The sequence below is a fragment of the Pteronotus mesoamericanus genome, unplaced genomic scaffold, assembly GCF_021234165.1.
Source record: "Pteronotus mesoamericanus isolate MK-2021 breed Mesoamerican mustached bat unplaced genomic scaffold, CSHL_Meso_final contig_105, whole genome shotgun sequence".
In the NCBI taxonomy this organism is placed as follows: Eukaryota; Metazoa; Chordata; class Mammalia; order Chiroptera; family Mormoopidae; genus Pteronotus; species Pteronotus mesoamericanus.
Window position 1 is genome coordinate 4755151 of NW_026555006.1, and position 22121 is coordinate 4777271.

Below are 22121 nucleotides of genomic sequence, written 5' to 3' on the forward strand. Positions count from 1 at the left end.
CAAGAGATGGCCAAAGGGCTTACACTCCCAATGTGATCCTTATCTGTGTTCTTGATCCCGACTGTTAGTGAAGTTACGAAACTTATGAACCACTGAAAGCAAGGGGTATGCAGGTGGGTGGGAAACTGGCGAAGGCTGTGCCTCATCACTGGTTGTAGGACCGTGAGGGCAGAGAAAACCCAGAGGCAGTAAGCACTAGGAATTTGTGGTAAATGAGGAGGCTTCTTCAAGCACGGCAAGGGCAATGGCTCTGGGCACAGGTGAGGGCATGTTACATGGCGATGCATGGGACCTGGTCCATACCCTGTAAAGGTTGCCATGATTACAGGCATGTAGGACTCATGCAGGTTTGTACCAGGGCTGACGGAGCACCCACGTGTGCCCGAGTCAGGGTGGACTTTCCAGAGGAGTGACAAGCCGCGGTGCTAAGTAAAACATAAGGAAGGAGGAGGTCACCCAAAGGGACTGCCTGCTGAGAGCAGAAGCAGATGGAGAGGGTTTGTGAAACATCTCCACTGGGCATTGGAGTAGCCTGATGCAGCTTTAATAGGTTAGGAAACCAAGCGACATCCGCAGGGTATCAGGAGCCAGGTTGGGTGTTTTGAGTACATTATCTTATTTCATTCTCAGAAAAACCCTGCAAGGGAGGGAGGTGTTCTTCCCATGTCACAGATAAGGTCCCTATGGCTCAGGTGCTAAGAGGCTTGGGTAAATTCACATATCTAGTGAGTGACCCCAAGCCTCCTGATCTTCCCCTGAGCCTCTTGCAGATTCTCAGCCGCTCCTGCCTGTGCTGCCGGCACACCGCCCTCATTGTGACTTACGAAGCCACAGCTGGCAGGGTAGGTTGTTCTCAGCTGGACTGTGGCATGCCTGTCTGAGGAGGGGCTCAGGCTAGCTGCTGGCTCGCAGCAGATTGTAGAGAAAAGAGGCCCAAGTGCTGGAAGGTGCCAGATTGTGGGAAGAGTGACTAAATTGGGCTCCAGCAGAGGCCAGCTGGCCCCACCTCCCCCTCTCCAGGCCTCCTTTCTCTGGAACAAAGTGTCTCTGTGGCTGTCTCTCTGCCAAGTAATGAGACCCTCCAAAGCAGGCACAGGGTCTTTTCAGCCCTTGCGTCAACCTCCACCATTACTGCCCATTCTTCTTTACTACTCTTTATCTCTCTTTGCTTGTCTGTCAGATTTCTGTCTCCTGCAAAAATCTGTTATGGTGACTGACCACCAGGTAGAGGTTAGTGTGGATGCCAAGGAGAAAATGAACCTGCCCCCGCGGTATCTCACATAAAAACACAGTGATGCACATGGAGGGGTCATGGCAACGGGTCCTACCCCTTGGTAGGGGCGCCATGGGTGGCTAGTCCAGGTAGGAATACTGACTTACTCCTATATCACTACTGTACAAAAAAAGGTGTCAGTACCCCATAATGTAGCATTCCAGCTGTGACTGCAAAGCCATTCAACTAACAATGCCGAACACATCCAGGGTGACAAGCAGCATCAACAGTGGAGACAGGTCATCATCAGTATTTATTAGTAAGTGAATAGCTGTCACAGAATGTCACAGATAGGAACTTGAACTAGGTCTTGAACATGAAGTGGGACTTAATTAAGAGAAGAAGGGGACATTCGCAGAAGCGGGGACAGCATGGGCAAAAGTGTGGAAGGTCGAAAAGTCTGTGGCATGCTTAGGGACTAATGAGGTGACTAGCCTGCTTCCAGGAACTTGGCATAGGGAAGGAGTGGCAGGTTCTCCTGGAAAAGAGGTTAGAGCATTTAGAGTTGAGTGCCAGGATTTGGAGCCCAGACTTACAGGTTATTGGAACTAGAAGCAAATGTGCATCCTCCCTCTGCCTTGGAGTAATTATGCTGCAGAAAACCTGTGTCTCCTGCGGTTCCAACTTGGAGAAAGTGGGGACTGAAGAGCCGCAGCCCTCACGCCAGGCTCTTTAGCTCCAGCCAGGAGGCCTGATCCCAAGACCTCAGGGTTTTGGTTTTGTCTTAACCATTAGAACACTTGCGAAACTTTTAAGACAAACACCTGCTTGGGCCCCTTAGAAGTCTGGTTCCGTAAGCCCAGCATGAGGCCCGACACTTGAATTTTCAAAGCAGTTTGGCGATTTTGCTCAGCCCTGAGTGATAATCCTCACACCAGAGTGGTTGCTCCCTGAGGACCTGGATGTCCCCTGGCCCCGGGCTGGCTGGAGCAGGAGTTCTGGGAACTGTGGGCAGAGGGTGGATGGATGGATGGATGGGTTATGGACCAGGTGAAGGTAAAGAAAGCAGGGTTCAGGGATGAAGGGGACTGGAGCTCAGAAATGTGTCATTTCCCCCACCCCCCGAAGAAGGTTTAACTCTCCCTTAGTAGGAAAATTTTAAACACTCTCTTTTTTTCAATGACACGGTTGCTCTGCACCAGCCCAAACTGTATAATAAACAAACTGAATGTATGATCACACACTGGCTTTTTCTCAAGTTAATACCACATTCCATTTCCAGCCAAGAGAAAGTACTTTGGTCTGGTGGCGAGAGATCAGGCCTTTGAGAGCCTGGACTCAGGCCCTTAGCTGAATGGGCCCTTAGTCACTAAACTGGATGAGTTGTGGCCCAGAGCGAGTAGAGCCTTCGCCAAGATCACATGATAACTTGTGGTGCAAGCAGATGTAGGACCTAGACATCTGACTTGCTGACTTCAGGGTGTTTTTTAAGGTAAGTAACTTGCCCCAGGTCACACAGCTAGAAAATGGTGGGGCCAGGATGGAAACCCAATTCTGTCTGACTCTGCGATCCACACAAGGGAGTTAAGAGGCGGTGAGGATGGTCAATAGTAAAGGGTCATAAAGCTGCCTAACAAGAGTCCGGTGCTTTGTTTTGCAATAAAACAGGAAAGAAGGGGGACAAAAGTCCTGTGCTTCCTCCATTAACTTATTTAGTTATCATGGAACTGTCTATTCTCTCATCAGTCTCCCTCACAGCCTGTGAGCTCCTCAGAGACAGAACCTCATTCATCTCTGTATCTGCGGTACCCAGCACAGGGCCAAGTACCCAGAAAGCTCAATGCCTGATTGTTGACTTCATTCTTTAACTCACTTGACAAGTATTAATGAGTACCTACTGTATGCCAGGCATTTGGCTAGGCCCAGAGTGAAACCTCGACAGAATGTTGTCTCTGCCTTTACAGAGTTTACAGTCCAGTGGAAGATAAAGAAACCAGTCAACAATTGAATATACATATAAAACAACAATGTATAATGTCTTGTGTGGAGAGTTCAGGGAGGAAGATCTATGTTGGGGAGTGTTGGGCTTATAGGTGGGATATTAAAGCCATGAGGACAGATTAGAAAAAGGCTAAGAAACTGCCACATTTAGAGTTGAGTAGAAGGAGAGAAACTGGGGTGGAGAGGCAGAGAGCAAGCAAAGAGCCCGGGGAGCGTAAGGCCACAGGAGGGAGTATTTCAGGAGGGAAAGGCGATCAGGGCCTGTGTCGAGTGCATCGGTCGCTGTGGAGAGTTCAGGCAGAGAAAGAACTGGGAGTGGCCTTTGGATTTAGCAACGTAGAGGCCATTGTTAACTTTGACATATTCACTGACTCAGTGAATGACTCAGAAGATGTGCAAAGAAGAGACAACAACCAGAGTGGGCTGAGAAGTCAGGGAAAGCTTCAAGAGGGAGGTGGCATTTCAGCAGAGCCTTGAAGAATGACTTGTGAGAGACCTGGATGCTTCTTGAGAGACCAGTGCTGAGCTGTGCTTGACAAGGCCTCCCTGGGAGAAGGAGAAAGTACCACTAATTGGCCTCCAGGCCTGGGGAGCACTATGTCCATGACTCCACAGGGAGACGGGGAGGAGCGGTCTTATTCCTCAATAGCAGGAGGTTGATGACCCTCTGCAGCAGAGAGAGCCCACTACGCCTCTCAGGACTTGTCTGCTTCCCTCTCTGCAGAGAAGTCTTGGGAAGTGAGGATTCCAAATCCACGGCCTTGGAGCAGAGGGCTCTTAGATGGAATCTGGAGCTATGGGGAAAAAAAGGGGCAGGGTCTTGCCCAAGGTCGCACAGCACACCAGCGGTAGGGACCACAGGATCTCCAGTGATTTCCTGTGGTCCTTGATCTAGTGGGTGAAGTGTGAATTCTCTAGCCTGACATTCGAGGTCTTTCACAATTGAGCAGGAAGTCCCCCTCCAGCTTCGTCTCCCATCCTCCCTCCCTCACACCCTGTGACCCAGCCCCCCTGAACACTTAGTGCAGACAAAATATGTAGCCTCACATAATCCTCACAATAACCCTTGGGAGTAGGTGTTATATTTCAATTTACAGATGGGGAAACAGGCTCGGAGAAGTTTGATAACCTGTCCCATCTCATGAGTGTCTTCAAAGTCAGCTTTCCCTGACACTTTACTGCATTCACCATAAAGAGCCCCTCCTCTGGGAAGCAATCCCTGACCTCCCGGCCTCAGGCTACCTCGGAGCCAGGCCTTGTCCCATAACTGAAATAACTGGTGCTACTGAGCGACTCAGGCTCCAGCAGCCCATGCCACAGCGTCCGGCCCATACAGGCCCCACAGTCAAACTGCTCGCGGGCCCGCAGGGGCAGTCCAGCTGCCCACAGCAGGGGCAGGGCACCGACAGTACCTGTACAGAATCCCTGCCCTCCCGCCCCAGACTTCCCAGCCAAACACCCTGCCCTCACCTGGAGACCACCAGCGGAAGGATTAGCATCTTCAACATCCTCATCAAGAGCTCACCAGGAAACTGGAAGTAACTAATTTCCTGAAAACACACCAAGAGCTGAGGTTACAGCAGGCGGTGCAGACTTCACAGTTGCTCGGTTCCTCATAATCTTCAAAGCACTATTTCATGCTCACTCTCTTGTCTAGCATGTGGACAGCAGAGCAGTGGAGAAAGCACAGGTTTCAGAGCCGAACAGACGGAGGTCCTAATATTACCCCCCACCCTTCCCATAACTAGCTGTGTGGCCTTCAAGCAGGCTACTCAACCTCTTTGAGTTTTTCTCATCTGTAACATGAGGGCAACAACCACTTCCCAGGGTCATTGGGAGGCTTAAATGAGAGGGTGCCCATGAGGCATTAGGCAGAGTGCCTGGGTGAGAGTAAATGGCCAGTAATCACAGTAAATAACAGCTCTCCCTCCCCCACCCCCCACTTCTGCACCATTCACTGCCCATCGTGGTGTAAGTCTGTCTCATGTAGCAGATGGTAAGATGCACGAGGGCAGGGCTGCATGCTGTTCCACATTTATTTGATGCTTACTGTGCCAGGCATCACACTGGATACCCCAAAATGAATTAGGCACGGTTTTTGCCCTGAAGTTCTCAGTCTAGTTTATAAGGAGACTGACTCATGAAAAGCCTATGGCATTCTTGAGCCAGTTTCTTCTGTGTTGGGTCCAGTGGGTGCACCCAGTAACCCCCTTTCCACAGGTCTCACATATAAAATGCTGAAAGACAATTGGATTGGGTCGGTGAGACACCACTCAGTATAAAGAGCCCCTATTGGACAGAGTCCTTAACGTTGGGTTTCCTCAGGGGCTGCTGGTTCCAGCCTGTCCTTGAGGCTTGGATTAGACTCTAAATTCTTGCCCAATCAGCTGTCTCCAGAGGCACCAGTCACATGACCAGATGCTGACATCCAAACCAGAAGGGACTAGTAAACCCAGTGAAATTTGAATTTCAGATAAACAACAAATATTTGTTCTTTACTTATACTAAAACTTATTTGTTGTTTATTTGAAATTCAAATGTAATGGGTGTGCTGTTTTAAAATTTAATTTAGTTCAGTTTTGCTACTTATGGCAACCCTCGTTTGAGGCCACTTTCATCAGAGGGAAAACCTGTGGTAAAGGCTGGTACATGGATTTTCAAACACCATCCAAGTTAAAGTTTTGTACTTGTAACTACTTTTTTTTTTTTAAAGCAAAACCAAACCTAACACTTAGTTAATGGTCCGATGATTTGAAAAGCTCCAAATCATAGAATTTCAGTGCCGTGAGGGTTTTTTAAAGATCTTTTAGTCTACCTGACTCATTTTGTAGATGAGGAAGCTGAGCCAGGAGAGAGAGGTGACTTGCCCCACAGAGTGAGGTAGCAACAGTAAGGCCCAGAAATCAGGCCTCCTCGTCCTGCTCTGCCACCATTCCCAATGCACTGGAAATGCCGCTTTTAAAAATATACCCATCATGGCTATGTATTTTTAATTAATTTTAACCCATGTGTATATTCTTTAATTTAAATAACACTATAATGATAAAAAGCAGCCCCTTCCTCGCCCATCTCTATCCCAACCCCAACTTCCCTTGTATTCCTTTAGCTGTTTTCCTTAGTATTGTTATTTCTAAATAGTATGGTTATACTATTTTTAGATGCATCTTTTGACATCTGTTAACTTCTCTTTTTGACATCTGCCATGAAGACGAAGACTTAGTTCCTTTTCCCCTTTTCCTCCTACCATTTCACCATTATATCAACTTTTGGTTAAGTTAATCATCAAGGTTTACAATATTTTGATCATAAAATATTGTTCACTGTTGAGCCAAGTAATAAGCTACAACCCTTTTTATACAACCTTTGTTTTTTGCACAACCTTTCTTGTACAACCCTACATTCCCGCAGTTAATAATTGACTGATTTTTCATTCGTCTTGTTTCCTGTGAAACACTCACTAATTTCTTCCAAATGCTTTAACGCTCTTTAAGGACTAACAAGAGTGCAAACTGTGGTGGCTGGAGTCATGGCAGGACAGGCATTTAGAAAGTTTCTTCCCATCTTTGACCGAGTATTGGTTGAAATGTGTGCTGCAGAAACTGTGAGCAAAGGAGGCATCATGCTTCCACAACAACCTCAACGGAAAGTATTTCAAGCAACTCTAGTAGCTGTTGGATTGGGCTCCAAAGGAAAGGGTGGCGAGATTCAACCAGTTATCATGAAAGTTGGAGATAAAGTTCTTCTTCCAGAATATGGAGGCACCAAAGTAGTTCTAGACGACAAGGATTGTTTCTTATTTAGAAATGGTGACATTCTTGGAAAGTATGTAGATTGAAATAAATCACTATTAAAATGGCATCACATGATGCAGCCCATTCCATTAAAGTACTGAAATTTTTCATCATGTAAATAATTTCCATGTCTGTTTTATAATAACCTAATGATATCCAAACTAATGACATCCAGGGTCTTTTAAAATTTAGTTTCACTGTACTGACACAAACATTTCCACATAAAAATATATTTTAAAAAAGGACCTAACAAGGTCACAGCTGCTCCCTGCAGAGGGAGCCCAGGCGGTCCTGGTCCACTCCTAGGAGAGAGAATGCAGATGAGAGAAGGGTCCTGGTCCTGGGCCAGAGGTCAAAGAAGAAGCTGCTCTAGATCCACACACAGGAGACTCTCTAGGTCCCCAAGACTATATAGATCCTCACCTCCCTCCCCATTTCAACGGAAAGAAAAGAGAGACGAGGAAAAGAAAGAAATGAAAGAAACAAAAAGCAAAGAACAGCAGATTTCTGAGGAAGACTTGAAGGGCAAAACAGAGGAAGAGATAGAAATGATGAAGTTAATGGGATTTGCCCCCTTTGACTCCACAAGAAGGGAAAAAGATGGATGGCTCTGTAAATGCCTGAGCCATAAGTGTGTCTCAGAAGAGGAAGTGCAGGCAGTACCTGATTAGAGGAGGAGGACTCAACAGACCTTAGGATTTCATTGCATAAGAATTGAAATGTTGAAGAATGATTTTTTCCCTTCAAAATGATCAGAAGAATGGATTTTATATTTTATATTTCATATGCATCAAAACAGGATCACAGTCCTTCCTCCTTGTAAAGTGAGAAAATTTTATTGATGTGTGCAGTTCACTTATCCTACCTTAAAAGAAGAAAGGTTAAATAATTACACTTTTTTCTTTTAGGAAATATCATTTGGGGCAACTATTAACTCCATTTTTTTTTTGTTTTTGTTGTTCTGTGGAAGCTGTATATGTTTTCTTCTTGCATGCTCATTAGGACGTTTTAAAACACACAAAAGTAATTTGGATGTAAGTTTCTCAAATAAAGCAGTATTTCTAAAATAAATAAACAAACAAACAAACAAATAAATAAATACATACATAAATAAATAGGCCTTAGGCACACTCAGGCATACTAGTTCCACTTATGCCCCGTGGGACATCAGTCCAAGAGCTCGCCATCTTCCTTTCCAACTAGATTGCTCTCTAGGCCCAGTGGTTGTCCTGGGCCTTTTCTTTGCTGTCTTTTTGGGACTTTCTCCTGTGTAGAATCTCCTCTTTCCTGGATCTGTTGTCTTCTTGGCTTACTTCCTTGTTTTGCTGGAACATCTCCTTTGGTAGCTTCCTCAGTAAGAATGAATGGGAGAAAAACTTCTGAGTCCTTACATGCATAAAAATACTTTCATTCTACCTTCACCTCTGATAGCAGTCTGGTCGCATTGATTCTTAGTTTAGAAGAATTTCCCCTCCAAAGAGACTTGACTTGAGGTGGTGAACATATAATGCAATATACAGATGGCGTATTATAGAATTGTACTCCTGAAATGTAAATGATTTTATAAATCAATGTCACCTCAATAAATTTAATATAAATAAATAAATAAATAAATAAATAAACACATTAATTAATTTCCCCTCCATATTTTAAAAGTACTTACCCTTTGTCTTCTCAATTCCAGGGTTGCTTAAGGTGTTCTGAGCTACTCTTATTTCCTAGTCATTACATGTGACTTGTTTTATTCCCTCAGAACCATTTAAGGATCATCTGCTTATCTCCCAATTTCTGTAATTTGTATGATGATGTACCATGGTATGAGATCTTCTTTCTTTTTAAAAAATACATAGTGCAATGCAGACCTTTCACTTCTGAGGGTTTCTTGAATTCTTTGTGAATTTTTTGTCTCCTCCTCCTCTTTTTTTTGGTTTGTGCTTTCTAAAACTCTTATTAGAGAGTTAGATGTTGGACATTCTAATTTTCTTTTTCTGTTTTCATCATTTTGTTTTACTTTCTGGTATATTTTTGCAACTTTATCCCAGCTTTTGATATTTTAATCTTGGCTCATCTATTTTAAATGTCCAAAAGCTCTTTCTTGTTCTTCAATTACCCCTTCTTTTTGCATCCTATTCCATTTTACGGTCACTATATCTTCTCTCGTATCTTCAAAGAATTTAAGATTTTACAAGTTTTCTTCTACTCCCTGCATTGTCTCTGCTTCATTAGAGACCATCTTGTTTTGTTTGTTTAGTCTCTGCTTTCATGTTAGGAACTATGACTTTCTGCTCATATATGAGTGTGAGGCACTGAACTTTCGTGCACATGAGTGGGACTTGTCAACTTAAGGAAGAATGGTGATGATGATCTGGCTTTTTCACTGGGGGTAGGGTCGGGTGGGAGAGGAATCTTCTTTACAGCAGTATTTGGAGACCTTTTCTCGGAGACTTCAGTGAGAGAAGCCTCTTCCTCCTCTGACTGGGGGAGGGAGGGTACTAGGCCTAAGCCCAGCTGTCAGCAATCTTTTGGGGATCCCACACTCGGAATGCAAATGTCCACTGATTTGTTTGCAGCATGCACCTCACCACCTCCCCTCCACCAACACACACAGGTGGGTCCAATATCCCTAAGTCAAGCTTCTCTGGTTCCTTGGGACAGACAGGTGAGTAGAGATGGGTGGGTGAGGAGTTGCCTGATTACATGACCTAGAAATGACCTAGGGGTCTAACTGTTCCAGTTGCAAAGTTCCAACCAAAGTCCCTGATCTCAACTCCGTGCTTCGTCCCTGCCTTCTGCAGCACCTTGCCCTTTCAAGTCCAGAGCCCTTTGGAGTTCTCAGAGGTGACCTGATGCAGTATCTGCTTCTACAGACACAAGATTTTAGCTTTCAGTGCTTTCCTAAGTGAGATCATGCAACTCTATCCACCTCCTATCTTGCCTCATTGATTGAAGTCAGTTGACTTTTCTCAGCTGTCTCCTTTTACATGCTCTTTGTTCTTTGGAGTTTATGTCTTTTAAAAATTCCATTACTATAATTTTGATAGAATTCCAGGAAGCACAGGAAAATGGGTGTAATTGTAGATTCACCATGGCTTAACTGGAACTCTCAAAATGATCTATATTTTTTAATGAGATACTCATTTCAAAAAAATCTGAATTACAAATCATTGAGGTTTTGTAAGTTGTTTTCTCAATAGGACCTTTTACCATTTTACAAATTGTTTATGATTTTTGCCTGTTGCATAAGCTTACAAAATAAGAAGCGTTTGGTTTCTGAGTCACAGGCAGAGATCAAACAAACAACTCCTGGATTTCAAAGTAAGATGCTGAGAAAGCCAATTCCTGCCAAATAATTGTTCTAAGACTCCAATCCTTCCTTCAGTTTATCTGGCAGGTTAATCCAGACTGAAATATATTTGCGTTTCCAAACAGATGGGGAAGGCAGCTTTGGCAAAAGAGGTCCCAGATGAGTTTGGCTTTTAATGATAAGTATTCCAACTTGTTTTCACAAAATAACCTTCCTGCAGGAAATATATTTTTGTTGTTGAGGAAAATAAAAGAAAGTAAATAGCAGCTTTTTTGTGCCAGTGCTAGTTTAATTCAGCAAATAGTTGAGGGTTCTTTCTGTGATAAGCACTGAGCTAGGCTCACATTTTGGTTCAAGGAGGCCTATGTGATGATACTCAGCAAGCTGACGTCTGATGGGGGAAATAGACTCCTACACAGATGGCTCTGAAGCAAGACAGCTGACAGCTGGGTTACAGCAGAGGGATGAGCATGGGGTGAATGTGGGAGGAAGAGTATCATTCCAGATGGGGGCAGGTCTGGAAGAATTTTTATAAGATACGGAATAGGAGATGGTCTTGATGTAGGTTGGACTTGGACAGGTAAATAAGGGAGGGAGGAGGGAAGTAACATTCACTAAGCACCTGCTATATGCCAGGAACTGAGGAATCTTGGTTTATTCCTCAACAACTCTAGTGGACATAGAGTGCTCCCACTCCATTTTACAGATAAGGGAACTGAGGCCGAAAAAAGATAGGCTTTTGCCTAGGGCCACAGAGCCACTTAGTCGTAGGGTCAAAGTTGAGGGTTCCTCTGCCCCCAGAGTCCATGCTTCCCCCTAAATCACTGAGAGTGGTTTAACAGCATTGCTGCAGGAATAGTGGCTCAGTTCCCAGGGAGGGGGTGTTTTCTTTCAATGGAAAAATGGACAAAATTGGATAGCTTGAGCCCCAGTTGTAGAGTTCATATTAGATATCAGTGAACTACAGGATAAAGTATTTTAGGAGACTGGGAATTTTCCAGGAGCCCATTGCCAAAGTTCCTTGACCAACGTTAGACAGGCTACTCTGAGCCTTCTTTTTGATTAGACCTCATCCTTGGGCCCTGTCTTCAGCCTGCCTAGCAGGGTTATAGCAAAAATCCTGCTAAGTCAGTTCAGTGAGAATCCCCACTCTGCCTTCAACAAGAATCCTATCATTTTTCTCTCCATTGACCCCCTTACTATGCTCATTGGCTGCAAATCCCCAGTTGTCTTTATTGTATTCAGATTTGAGTCTTTATTGTATTCAGATTTGAATCTTCATTGTATTCAGATTTGAGCCCCATCTCTCGCCCCATAGTCTTGACACTTGTCACCTGAATAAAGTCTTTCTTGTCATTTTAACAAGTGTCAGAATAATTCTTTTTAGCACCATGAGAGTGTCCCTCCTTCTCCCCTAGGAGATGGGTGCTAAGTGGGGAAGGGGCCCTTTCCCAGGCAAGGCACCTTCACTCTTGCAGTTACATACATCAGGACCCTGGGGACCTTCCTTGTCTCCCTGTCCCCCTAACCCACATCCAGTAAGTCACCATATCATGAAGGCTCCTGTTTTTAAAACAGTTCCCACCTCCATCTGTCCCATTCATCCCCCCTGTCATGTCTCACCTCTGCAGCTGCCTCCTCACCTGGCCCTCGCCTGTCCCACCACTACCCCCTGCTCCATTCAGCGCAAAGGGATCTCTCCAAGCTCAGACCTGACCATATCAGTCCCCCGTTCAGAGGTTCTTGTGGTTGCGCCAAGTCTGTGCTTGGTGATGGGATCTAGAGGCCTCACAGTGTTCATCCCAGCTGCCGCGAACAGCTTGTTCCACACCCCTCCCCAATCTTTCATGCCTCTGTGCCTCATTCCTACCATTACCTCTGCCTAGAGTACCCTTGCTAGGTCTCTATTCATAGGAACTGCTTTAGGAGGTGTTCTCTGCTGCCTGCTTCACACTCTTATGGGACCCCCTTCTTCCCTCTCTCATAGGTCTTCGCCCTGTGGCTATTCTGATGAGGCATCCTTGCCTCTCATTCACCTGGTGATGCCGGTTTGTAACCACTTGCTCAGCCATTTATTGGATGTCACTTTAGTCCTATAACGTATTTTTCACACCCATGTTACAGATGAGAAAACGGGCCCAGAGAAACAAAGTGACCTGCCCACTGTCATGTCATCAGGGAGCCATGGAGAGGGACCCTCAGATCCCTCAGGCCCACACACCCTGCCTAAAGGGGGACCCGGTGATGCCCAGGTGGCTGACCTGTGGTGAGAGGTGCCGGGTCCTCAGGAAGAAGCCAAGGAGGCAGCCCATGGTGACAGATAGCACAGACAAGATGAGAAGTCCATTCCTCTTGCAAACGTCCCTCCCTCGTGCCAGGATAGCACCTGGCACCATGGTGAGCCCAGCCTGCTGGCACTGGGCATAGCACCATTCCATACATGTGAGGCCAGCCAGGGCACAGGGTCCTGGCTGAGGCTTTGGCTCCTCAGCAGGCAGGTGGTCAGGGTTGCTAAGCACCAGGTGGCAGCTGCACGTCCACGGCGTGCGTGGCTGCCCCAGACAGAAGCCACAATCCTATTACCAGTTGCATCATTAGGAGCTGGGAACAGATTAGGGCCTGGAAAATTAGAGCAGGCCACGTGGTCTGGGGGCTCAGACCTCAAAGCCAAGTGCTTCTCTTAAACAGGGGAGGGCACCAGGGACTGGTGGAAGGAACAAGAGAAACATTTGCTTGATTGCTTTAATTTTTACCCCACTTCATTCCAGAAAGAATCGAAGGTGAGGCAATGCGGTACTAGCTAATGGCCAATTAATTGTTAACATTAATTAAGCTTTTATTGTGCACCAGGTGCTGTTCTAAAAGCACGTTACTTGTATTAGCACATTTAATCTTAACACCAATCCCAAGAGGTAAGTACAACAGGTATCATCTTTTAGATGAAGAAACTGAGGCAAAGAGAGATCGAATCACAAGCGCGTGCTGTGCGCAGACCTGCTCTAGTTGGCTCACTTGTGTGAATCATGGGGCAACATCCTGACCACCGAGGATTCCAGCCTTCATTTTACTGGAATGAAGATTGAGACCCCAGGTCAAAAACTAGGCCAAGGTCACAGAGCTGGCACGTAGCAGAGCAGAATTCGGGCTTATGTTGGTTTGGCTTCTGCCACATAAACAGGCAGATGGATTCACAGGCGCTTAGCCTTTGAACTCTGGGGAATGTAGGATTTGAGTCCAGTAGATCTGAGTTCAAACTGGCTCAGCCACTCCCATGATATGTTTCCTTCAGAGCTGCTTTAAACTTAAAGCTAAGACCTCTGTTGGTTCTCAGGGATTATTATTTTTCTTATTTATTTATTTATTTATTTTTAGAGAAGGGAAGGGAGGGAGAAAGTGAGGGAGAGAAACATCACTGTGTGGTTGCTTCTCGAGTGGCCCCTACTGGGGACCTGGCCCACAGCCCAGGCATGTGCCCTGACTGGGAATCAAACCGGGGACCCTTTGGTTTGCAGGCCGGTGTTCAATCCACTGAGCTACACCAGCCAGGATCAGGGCCTATTATTTTTAAAGATGACAGAGTCCAAGGGACCTACTTTGCAGTCCCAGCTCTGCCACTTGCTAGCTGTGTGACCCTGGCCAAGCATTTAAGCTGACTGTGCCTCCGTTCCCCCATTGGTAAGACAGACAGAACAACACAGCACCCACTTTACTAGGGCTGCTGCAGCACCCCATCTGGAGAATATCTAGGACAGCACCAGTGGACTCCAATGTGCTCAACAGGGATTATCATCGGCATTCAGCATTCGTAGGGAAAGGTTTTCTTTTTGCTCTTTCTCATGGCCTGGCCTGGCCTGCCCTTTCCAGCCAGAGGGAATTAACTCTCGTCTATTTTACTAGGAACCTGTAATCTCATTAGGGGCAGTCAGAGCAGCAGGGAGCACAGTCTGCTGTAGGGGCAGGGTGTGCACAAAGGCTGCGTCCCCTGACAAAGCGGGTGGACGATGGGGAGGATGGATGGGGGGCAAAAGAACTGCTGGGGGCTTGGGTTGAAGGGGTTAGAGTTCTGGTCCTGAAGCCCTGGGCAGGGGACCCTTAGATTCTAGTCCCAGTTTGACCAGCTATGAGACATTGCCCCGTCTGGGCCTCAGTCTTGCCCCCCTATAAAGAGAGAAATTGGTTAGGTGCTTTCTAAGAAGCCCTCAGTTCCACAAGCCGACCTTCCAAAGCTCCTATTTCTTGCCAGTAGCTTTGGGAGTGTGAGGGTGGGGCAGGTACAAGTCTGAGAGTTTTATTTTCTTACTCCAACTCTGACTCTGACTTTTAAAATCAAGAATTTCCTGATACACCTTCAACTGCAACAAATGCTTCCTTTTCCAATTAACCAGGTGGCTTAGTTACTGTCTAGAAGAGAAAAATTGTGAGTTGGTATTTGGATTTGCATTTAGATCGATGTCCAGGCCTGGCCTTTAGCCTTACCACGCAGCCTTGCTTTCCACTCAGTCCAAGACTCTGGCTCCTTCGGCGGCCCCACAGCTTTCTGCTCTCTGTCCTTCCCACCCTGACACATCACTGCCTGCCTCCCAGATGGCAGGCCTTCCTTCCTATGGGTCCGAATGTCTTCAACAGGGGAAATTACAACTCATTCAGGCCAATACTCTTATAGCACCATCTCCTATCACCGCCTCTGAGTCCAGGGGACATAGCCATGAACTGACACAGTTTTTGCCCTCAGGGAGCTTAGAGGAAAATTGAGGGGCTCCAGGAAAGGCTTAATTCACATTAATGTGTAAGTGACTGATAATGAGCTTACTCAGGATATTTACAAGTCAAATTGTAAGACTCCTGGATAAGAACCCTTAATAGTTCACCATTTCCCTCAGAATCAATTGCCTTACAATGTTACAAGATATGTATTTTTTCCCCCCATAGTTAAAAACAAGTTGAGAAATGTTGGATGAAACAAAGTTAAGCAGGTTCTTTATTCCAGGACATCTCGAAGTCAGACTGCTCCTCAAGTTCAAACCTTAGCTCTACTACTTCCTTGCTGTGTGACCTTGAGCAAATTTCTTAACGTCCCTAAAAAATAGGAACAATACAACAGAACCTTGTTTGTAGGGTTGTGATGCGGGTTAAATGTGGGGATGCGTGCTACATGCTAAGAGCATTGCCCGGTGGCTTGCAGACACTCACATGCAGTTACTACTATTCATTTTAGCAGAGCCTTCACAGTACCAACATATTTTGGAGAGAGTCTCCAAGTGAGGAATACAGAATCCCAGCCCTCTTCTGGGGCAGAGAATTCCATGGGATGGGCGTTTGGAGCACTCCAGCCTCCAAAACGAAGTCCTGCTCCTTAGGGAAGTGCTTGGGGTCCTTGGGGACTTGCATTTGCTCACCTCTTCAGCACACCACCTTCTTCGTCTCATCATACCTTGAGCTTCTGCAACACCAAACAGCTTCAAGTTCCTTGAGCCCAGCACCCTCTCTCAGGCCTCGACGCTTGTGCCCAGGCTATTCCCTCTACCTGGAATATCCTTCTCTCTGTCTCTAAAGTCACAGGTCAAATGCCTCATCTTCCCTGCAGTGTTCCCTGACTACCCAGGTACAACACCTCCTCTTCCTCTCCCCCCACTAACTCAGGCCCTTTTACCATCACCACCCAGGGATAAACCCCACTGTAAGTGACTCTGATAAAAAAAAAAAAGAAAGAAAGAAAATCTATGGGAATAAAATTAAGTCTGTCTGTTCCCATGTCTTTTAAAAACACCTTGATGCATCATCCTCAGAGTTGGAGGGTATATTAGGGGGACCTAGAGAGCACCCCAGGGATCAAGGAGTTGCCCTCCAGAGCAGCAGAAACTGATGGGCACCAGGAAGCCTTCGAGATGCTCCTTGGGAGACTTGAGCTGCACAGATGAAGATATTACAAGTAGAGAAGGGAAATAGTGTTGTCAAAAATGACCCCCAAACTACAGCTCACAAGGGCCATCGCCCTCTCTGTAGAAGTGGGTTTTCAGTCCAGCTGTTTCTCACCAGGCAACTCTGTGCAGGGTGCGCCAGGGTGGCGTGCAGCAGGGTCCATTTCTTTGCTGAAGATTAATGACTCTCTAGAGCCAGCAGAGGGGCCAACTCAGCCCAGGGAGGTTTCCCAAAAGAGGGGTCATTTTGCCAGAGACCCGAGTAAGACAGGAGTTAACCTAGCGCAGGGGGTGCTGGTCAAGGGGGAGGTGAGAGGGGAGCCTGCTCTGAAAGAGGGGCCCAGGCTGGAGGTGCCAGGGCTGGTCTGGGAACCTGCAATGGATCGGTGGCCTGGGGCCGCAGCGGGCCTGGGGCCTCACCCCTTGCACCGTGTATCGGAATGTGTTTAGGTCAAGCTGCCTGAGCTCCCGGCTGGGTTTATGGTGATGACAGCTCTGGGTTTGTTGGCTGCTTTCCAGAGACATACCAGAGGCGCCTTAATATCCTCCCTGACACGTCTCCTGAGCTCACTATAGGCTGGGCCCTTCTGGGAAGGTTTTCTGTGGACAACAGACCCGGCGGGTGTGGATTCCTTTGAGTGTTAGTCACTGAGGGGCTGTTCTGACCTCCGCTGAGGCTGGCCCTCTCCCATGTTTGCCTCAGAGGATGGGGTAAAGTGACTCTTGTGGGGCGGGGTCTCTCATCACCTTCCTTCTTCCCTTTCCAGACTCTCCTGTCTAGATTTTTCATCTACAGAAATTGAGTCTGAGCACCCATGAAAACACTGAGCAGCTATTTGTTGAGAAGATGCCATGTGTCAGATTCTGTTGAAGAATCACGTATCATAGGGAGCCAGTGAGCGATTCAGCCTCTCCACAAACACTGATTCCGCCAAGTGTCCCGGGTGAAGAGTAAGGGCACAAGTTCTGGATCTGTGCAGTCCAAAATGTCAGCGCTAGTCACATTATTTAAACGAAAATGAAATAATGTTTAAAATATAGTTGTTTGTTGCACTAGCCACATTTCAAGGGTTCATTAGTCATATGTGGTTAGTGGCTACCATATTAAACAGTGCAGTAACAGGACATTTTCGGAATGTTCTAGCAAGCTTTCTAGAGTCACGATGAACTGGATTCAAATATCAGATCCTTTCCTTGGAAGCTGTGTGGCTTTGTCCAAATCAGTGAAGTTCTCTGAGCCTCTTTTCTGCTTCTAGAAAAGCCCATGTTCTTTACATTGTATCACACTTCCACTCATTTGAATGTAGTAGTTGGAGCAAAGCATAAAGTTAAAACCCTTAGCAAGTTCAAATACATTTCCAAATTAGTTAGAACTCTTGCTAGCAAATAACAGGAAATGAAATCAAGCTGGCTTAGGTAAATAGGGAATTTATAAGCAAGGCTGACTATATAATTAGTGGGGGTCCAGAGCAAAATGAATGTGGGAATTTTGTTTAAAGAATAGGAAAATAGTACATTAAGTGTACTAAAATGTGAAGCTTTTTTCTTTCTTCCACAGATTTTTTCCCCCCTGAAATTATTGTGGTGTTTTATGTTTGCTATTTGATGTCATTCTTAGGTAAAAATAAAAATTTTAAATTACTAGTATGAATTTTCCCATTCATCTTTATATTTTTAATGTCAGTTTTAAATGCAAATATAAAAGCATTTAACTTGCATGCAGAATCACCAAAATCACAAATTTGTATTTAGTAGCTCATACATGTATTTTGTTGTTATCCAGAACAGTAGAAATGCTGTCCAAAATCAATTCAACTGTTTTTATTTCACTTCCTGATACATACACATCCGACCAGCACCTTCTCTACCTTTGGCTTATAGGCGAGTGAGGAAGGGCTGAAGAGGCAAGGAACTATGGGTAGCCCTGCCTTTCCTTTTTCTTCTGTATCATTTTTAGTGTAAGTGGTTGGCTAATACAGGGAAGTTACACCAGTAAGAAAGGATCGGGTAAGATTCCTTGCTCATTTGTGTTTCTTAGAATGCCATTGTCTCTTTTTCTGTGTTTGAAGCGAGTTCTGGTTTGAGGAAAGTGTGGTTTCCCGTGGCGGTCAGCACTCCCGGTCACTCAGTTGCAGACATAACACGCCTTCCTTGTACTTGCTTTGAGTCTTGCTGAACTCCCAGGCGTCTCCAGTTTGCCTGATTTCTGAGTTCATGGGGCATCCCATACACTATTGCAAACTGAGTGGCAAGGACCAGTGGTGGACATTTATAATGCATGTATCTTGTTTGTTCACATGCATAACCCATGTCCTGTCAGACTTTGCTTATAGAACACATGCTCAAAAATAAAATTAGTAAGAATTTAAAGATGGTGAAAACACAGCATTAAACCAAGCATGGGACCCTTTTGATGCCCATGAAACTAGTCCTATTCGTAAGGCTGGATGGTGATGCTTTCACAGAACTCCAGGACAAGAGTAAAACTGAGCTGCCGAGTCCATATGAACCAGGCGCTCGATTATTAGCACAATTTTCTCTCACCAGCTCTTCTTTTTCTGTGCCTGATCCATTCACTCCTTCTTCATTCAACATGTATTCACTAAGAGGTGGTGTAGGATAGTGATTAAGCGTACAGACTCTGAAACCAGATGACTTGTGTCTGAATCCTGGCTCCTAGACAAACCATCTGTGTGAATTTAGGTAAGTTACCTGCTCTCTCAGTTTCTTCATATGAAATATAGAGATAATAATGATCCATCTTACAGGGTTGTTATGTGGATTAGATAAATTACTTGTGTGAAGCACTTCGGACAGTGTTCTGATCATAGTAAGCGCTATATACATGTTCCTATTATTATCATTATTACTACATGCCAGGCATTGCTATTCTGGGGATATAGCAATAAACAGAAATAGACAACGATCTCTGTTCTCATGGAGCTTACATTTTGGCAGTGACATTTGTGCTACCTTATTCTTCCTCTAATGAAGAAATGGAGCATTTCTGCTACTGCTCTGGTCCACGTGGAGGAAACACAGCTACCAGCAGTTATGTTTCACTCCAAGTCCAAAATTCCCAGTGTTGTAATTGGCCCAGCTTAGACCAATCACCTGTGGCCAGTAGGGGAAGAAGTGGGGTCACATTGTTTCCAATTGCTTCCTCTATGGTAACTGTGTAGATGTGTGTGGTAGCAGTTAGAAAAGTGGATACACTGGGCAGACACAACAAATATCTATCCCAGTCACTCAACTCGGCAAAGTGCGATTATACCTTGGTTTTCTTTTCTCTCTTGTGTAAAATGCCTAACATCTTGTCTCCTCGAAGGCTGCCCCAGGACTTAGGATCCACTGCTGGAGCTTCCTCCTTGTTCTAACTTCTCTTATGTCTACCTGTTCCCTTTATGGCAGCAGGCACCTGAGGCCTCACCCCCAGTGGGCACGGACAGACTGCAGGTCACCATCGGATCCAGACTGTTTCTCGCTCCTTGTCAGCCCCCCAGCTTCTCGCTTGTTGGGGTCCACAGAGCCACCAAGTCAGGGAGATATGGTTCAAAACCCAGGCACAAAGCCCACAGGGACATTCTCATCCACTTTCTGAGGCTGGGAGAGGGAAAGGAACCTGGGCAAGACCAACTGGAAACCAGGTGGCAAGCCAGGAATAAAACTAGGATCTTCCGCTCCCGATTCAGTCCTCCCTAAACCCAGAAACATTCCTCAGAAAAGCTCATCTTGCCATTGACTGTTATTTTGCAACCTCTGTCTCCTTTCTGATGCAGAATTTGCCTCTACCTCCCAGCCTTTGTGGCAGCAACTGGAGTAACACCCCCCACCCCACCCATCCCCTGTACAACCTGTGTCTGGGCTCTTGCCACCTACTGTCTCTGGCTGCCAGACACTCACTTCCTTTGGGAAGGTGCTGAGGTCAGTGATGACTGAATGGAGGAGACACGGGACAGCTGTCTGCAGAGCCACATGGCCAGCAACTGGGGAAATGCTGATCTTGGGCAGCTGGGGCCGTAGATGTGAGGGAATCAGATTAAGGAATTGAACGGGGAATGGACTCAGCCTTGGTTTCTGGAAAAAATCAACGTAAGAGTGGGCTTATTTTTGAACTTACATAAATTGAATCACATTGAATTTTTTTCCACTCAACATCATTCTCTTGAGACTTAATGTCATTAAGTGTAGCTACAATTTATTTTTTCCTGTACTATATAGCATTCCATGGTATGGATGCAATATTTATCATATATTGTTAGTGGATATTCACTTTTTTCTAGTTTTTTACTATTATGAATAATGCCAATATAAACATTCTCAAATATAAGTGTACATGTGCAAGACTCTCCAGGTTATATTCATGGCAATGGAATTATTAGGTCATAGGTTATGCAGACATTCGACTTTACTAGGTAATGCCACCTGTATTCCAAATTACTTTACCAATTGATATATTCATCCACAATGTATGAAAGTTCCCATTGCTCTACATGCTCACGAACATTTGGTATCAATTTTTAACTTTTGTCAGTCTTGTAGGTGTGAAATAGTATTACATTATGGAGTAGATTTGCATTTTCCTGATTACTGAAATCAAATATATTTCAATGTGCTTATGAATCATCTGTATTTCCTCCTAAGTGAAATTCTTGTTCATTTCTTTTGCTGATTTTTAATTGGGTTGTTTGTCCTTTCTAATGAATTTACAGATCTTTAGGTAATCTAGATATTAACTCTTTATGTGTGTTTCCCTGTTTATGGTTTATCTATAATAGATAAATAGAAGCTATTACTGTTAATGTAATTGAATGTATCAATCTTTTTCTTTATGTTTTCTCTGTCTTGTTTTCAAAATATTCCCTACCCTAAAAAATTACTCTTCTATGTAAATTTTGAAGAGTTGTGTACTTTTACTTTTTTTCATACATGTCTAACCAGCATGGTTAAAGACTGATATAAGAATCTAATACCATGTTTTCCTTAATGTTAGCTAATTGTCCCAGTACCACATATTGAAAAATCTATCCCTTACCTTGAATTAAAATGCCTGCTCCATAATAAAATCAAGTTTTATATATATTTGAGTCTGTGATACCTCTTTCAATACCATTCTGTCTTAATTACTCTAAGTTTATGATAATTCTTGATGCTTTGCCAGGCAAGTCTCTTTATTTTTTTTCTTCCTCTTCAGGAATGTATAAGACTCCAAATAAAGGCGCAAAAAAATTGGGAAAAAATTTGTCAAGTTCCATAAAAAAATTGTGATTCTCATTGTAATTGCATGGAAATTATTAATCAATTTGATAGATTTGACATCTTTATGATATTGAATATTTTAGTTTATGTATGTCTTTCCATTTATTTAGATCTTATTTCAATAGTTTTATCATTTTTCTTTGTAAGAGTTGAATATTTTTTAATTTGGCCTATTATATGTTTTATATTTTTGATGCTATTGTAAGTAGTAACCTGTTTTATTGTATTTTCTGTTTGTTTCAGGTGTATAGAAATAAAATTGATTTTTAAACCTGGATTTTGCGTTCTGTTGACTTATTAAATTCCTTTATACTTTCAAGGTGTTCTATGTAGACAAACATCATTAGTGAAAAATAATAGCGTTGCTTCTTCCATTCCAATCCTTATACATTTTATATCCTCCCGTCTGCCTCTTACTACTGTACTTAAGGCCTCCAGGACAGAGTTGAAGGTGAAATAACGATCTGAGGCATCCATATCTTATTTCTGATCTTAAAGAAGAATGCTCTCAACATTTTATCATTAAGTATTGTTGTTGTTATGAGTTTGTTTTTTTTGGTAGATACTTCTTATGGGATTAAGAAGTTTGTCTTTAGTCTTAGTTTGCTAAAACTGTTTTTGCTTTTTTTAATATG

At 44.5% G+C, this 22121-nt stretch overlaps 1 protein-coding gene across 3 annotated transcripts in view; it reads right to left on the minus strand.

Annotated features, from left to right (window-relative positions):
- The window catches only part of SLC1A7 (solute carrier family 1 member 7), a 46267-nt gene extending 33514 nt beyond the window's left edge, over positions 1-12753 (minus strand). For all 3 annotated transcript variants that reach the window (XM_054572408.1, XM_054572406.1, XM_054572414.1), the window contains exons 1-2: positions 12571-12753; positions 4685-4764 (exon numbers count right to left, since the gene is read on the minus strand). In XM_054572408.1, the coding sequence (XP_054428383.1) occupies positions 4685-4764; positions 12571-12747 (257 nt within the window). In that variant the 5' untranslated portion in view covers positions 12748-12753. The remainder of the gene's footprint in view (positions 1-4684; positions 4765-12570) is intronic.
- Positions 12754-22121: the final 9368 nt, after the last annotated feature.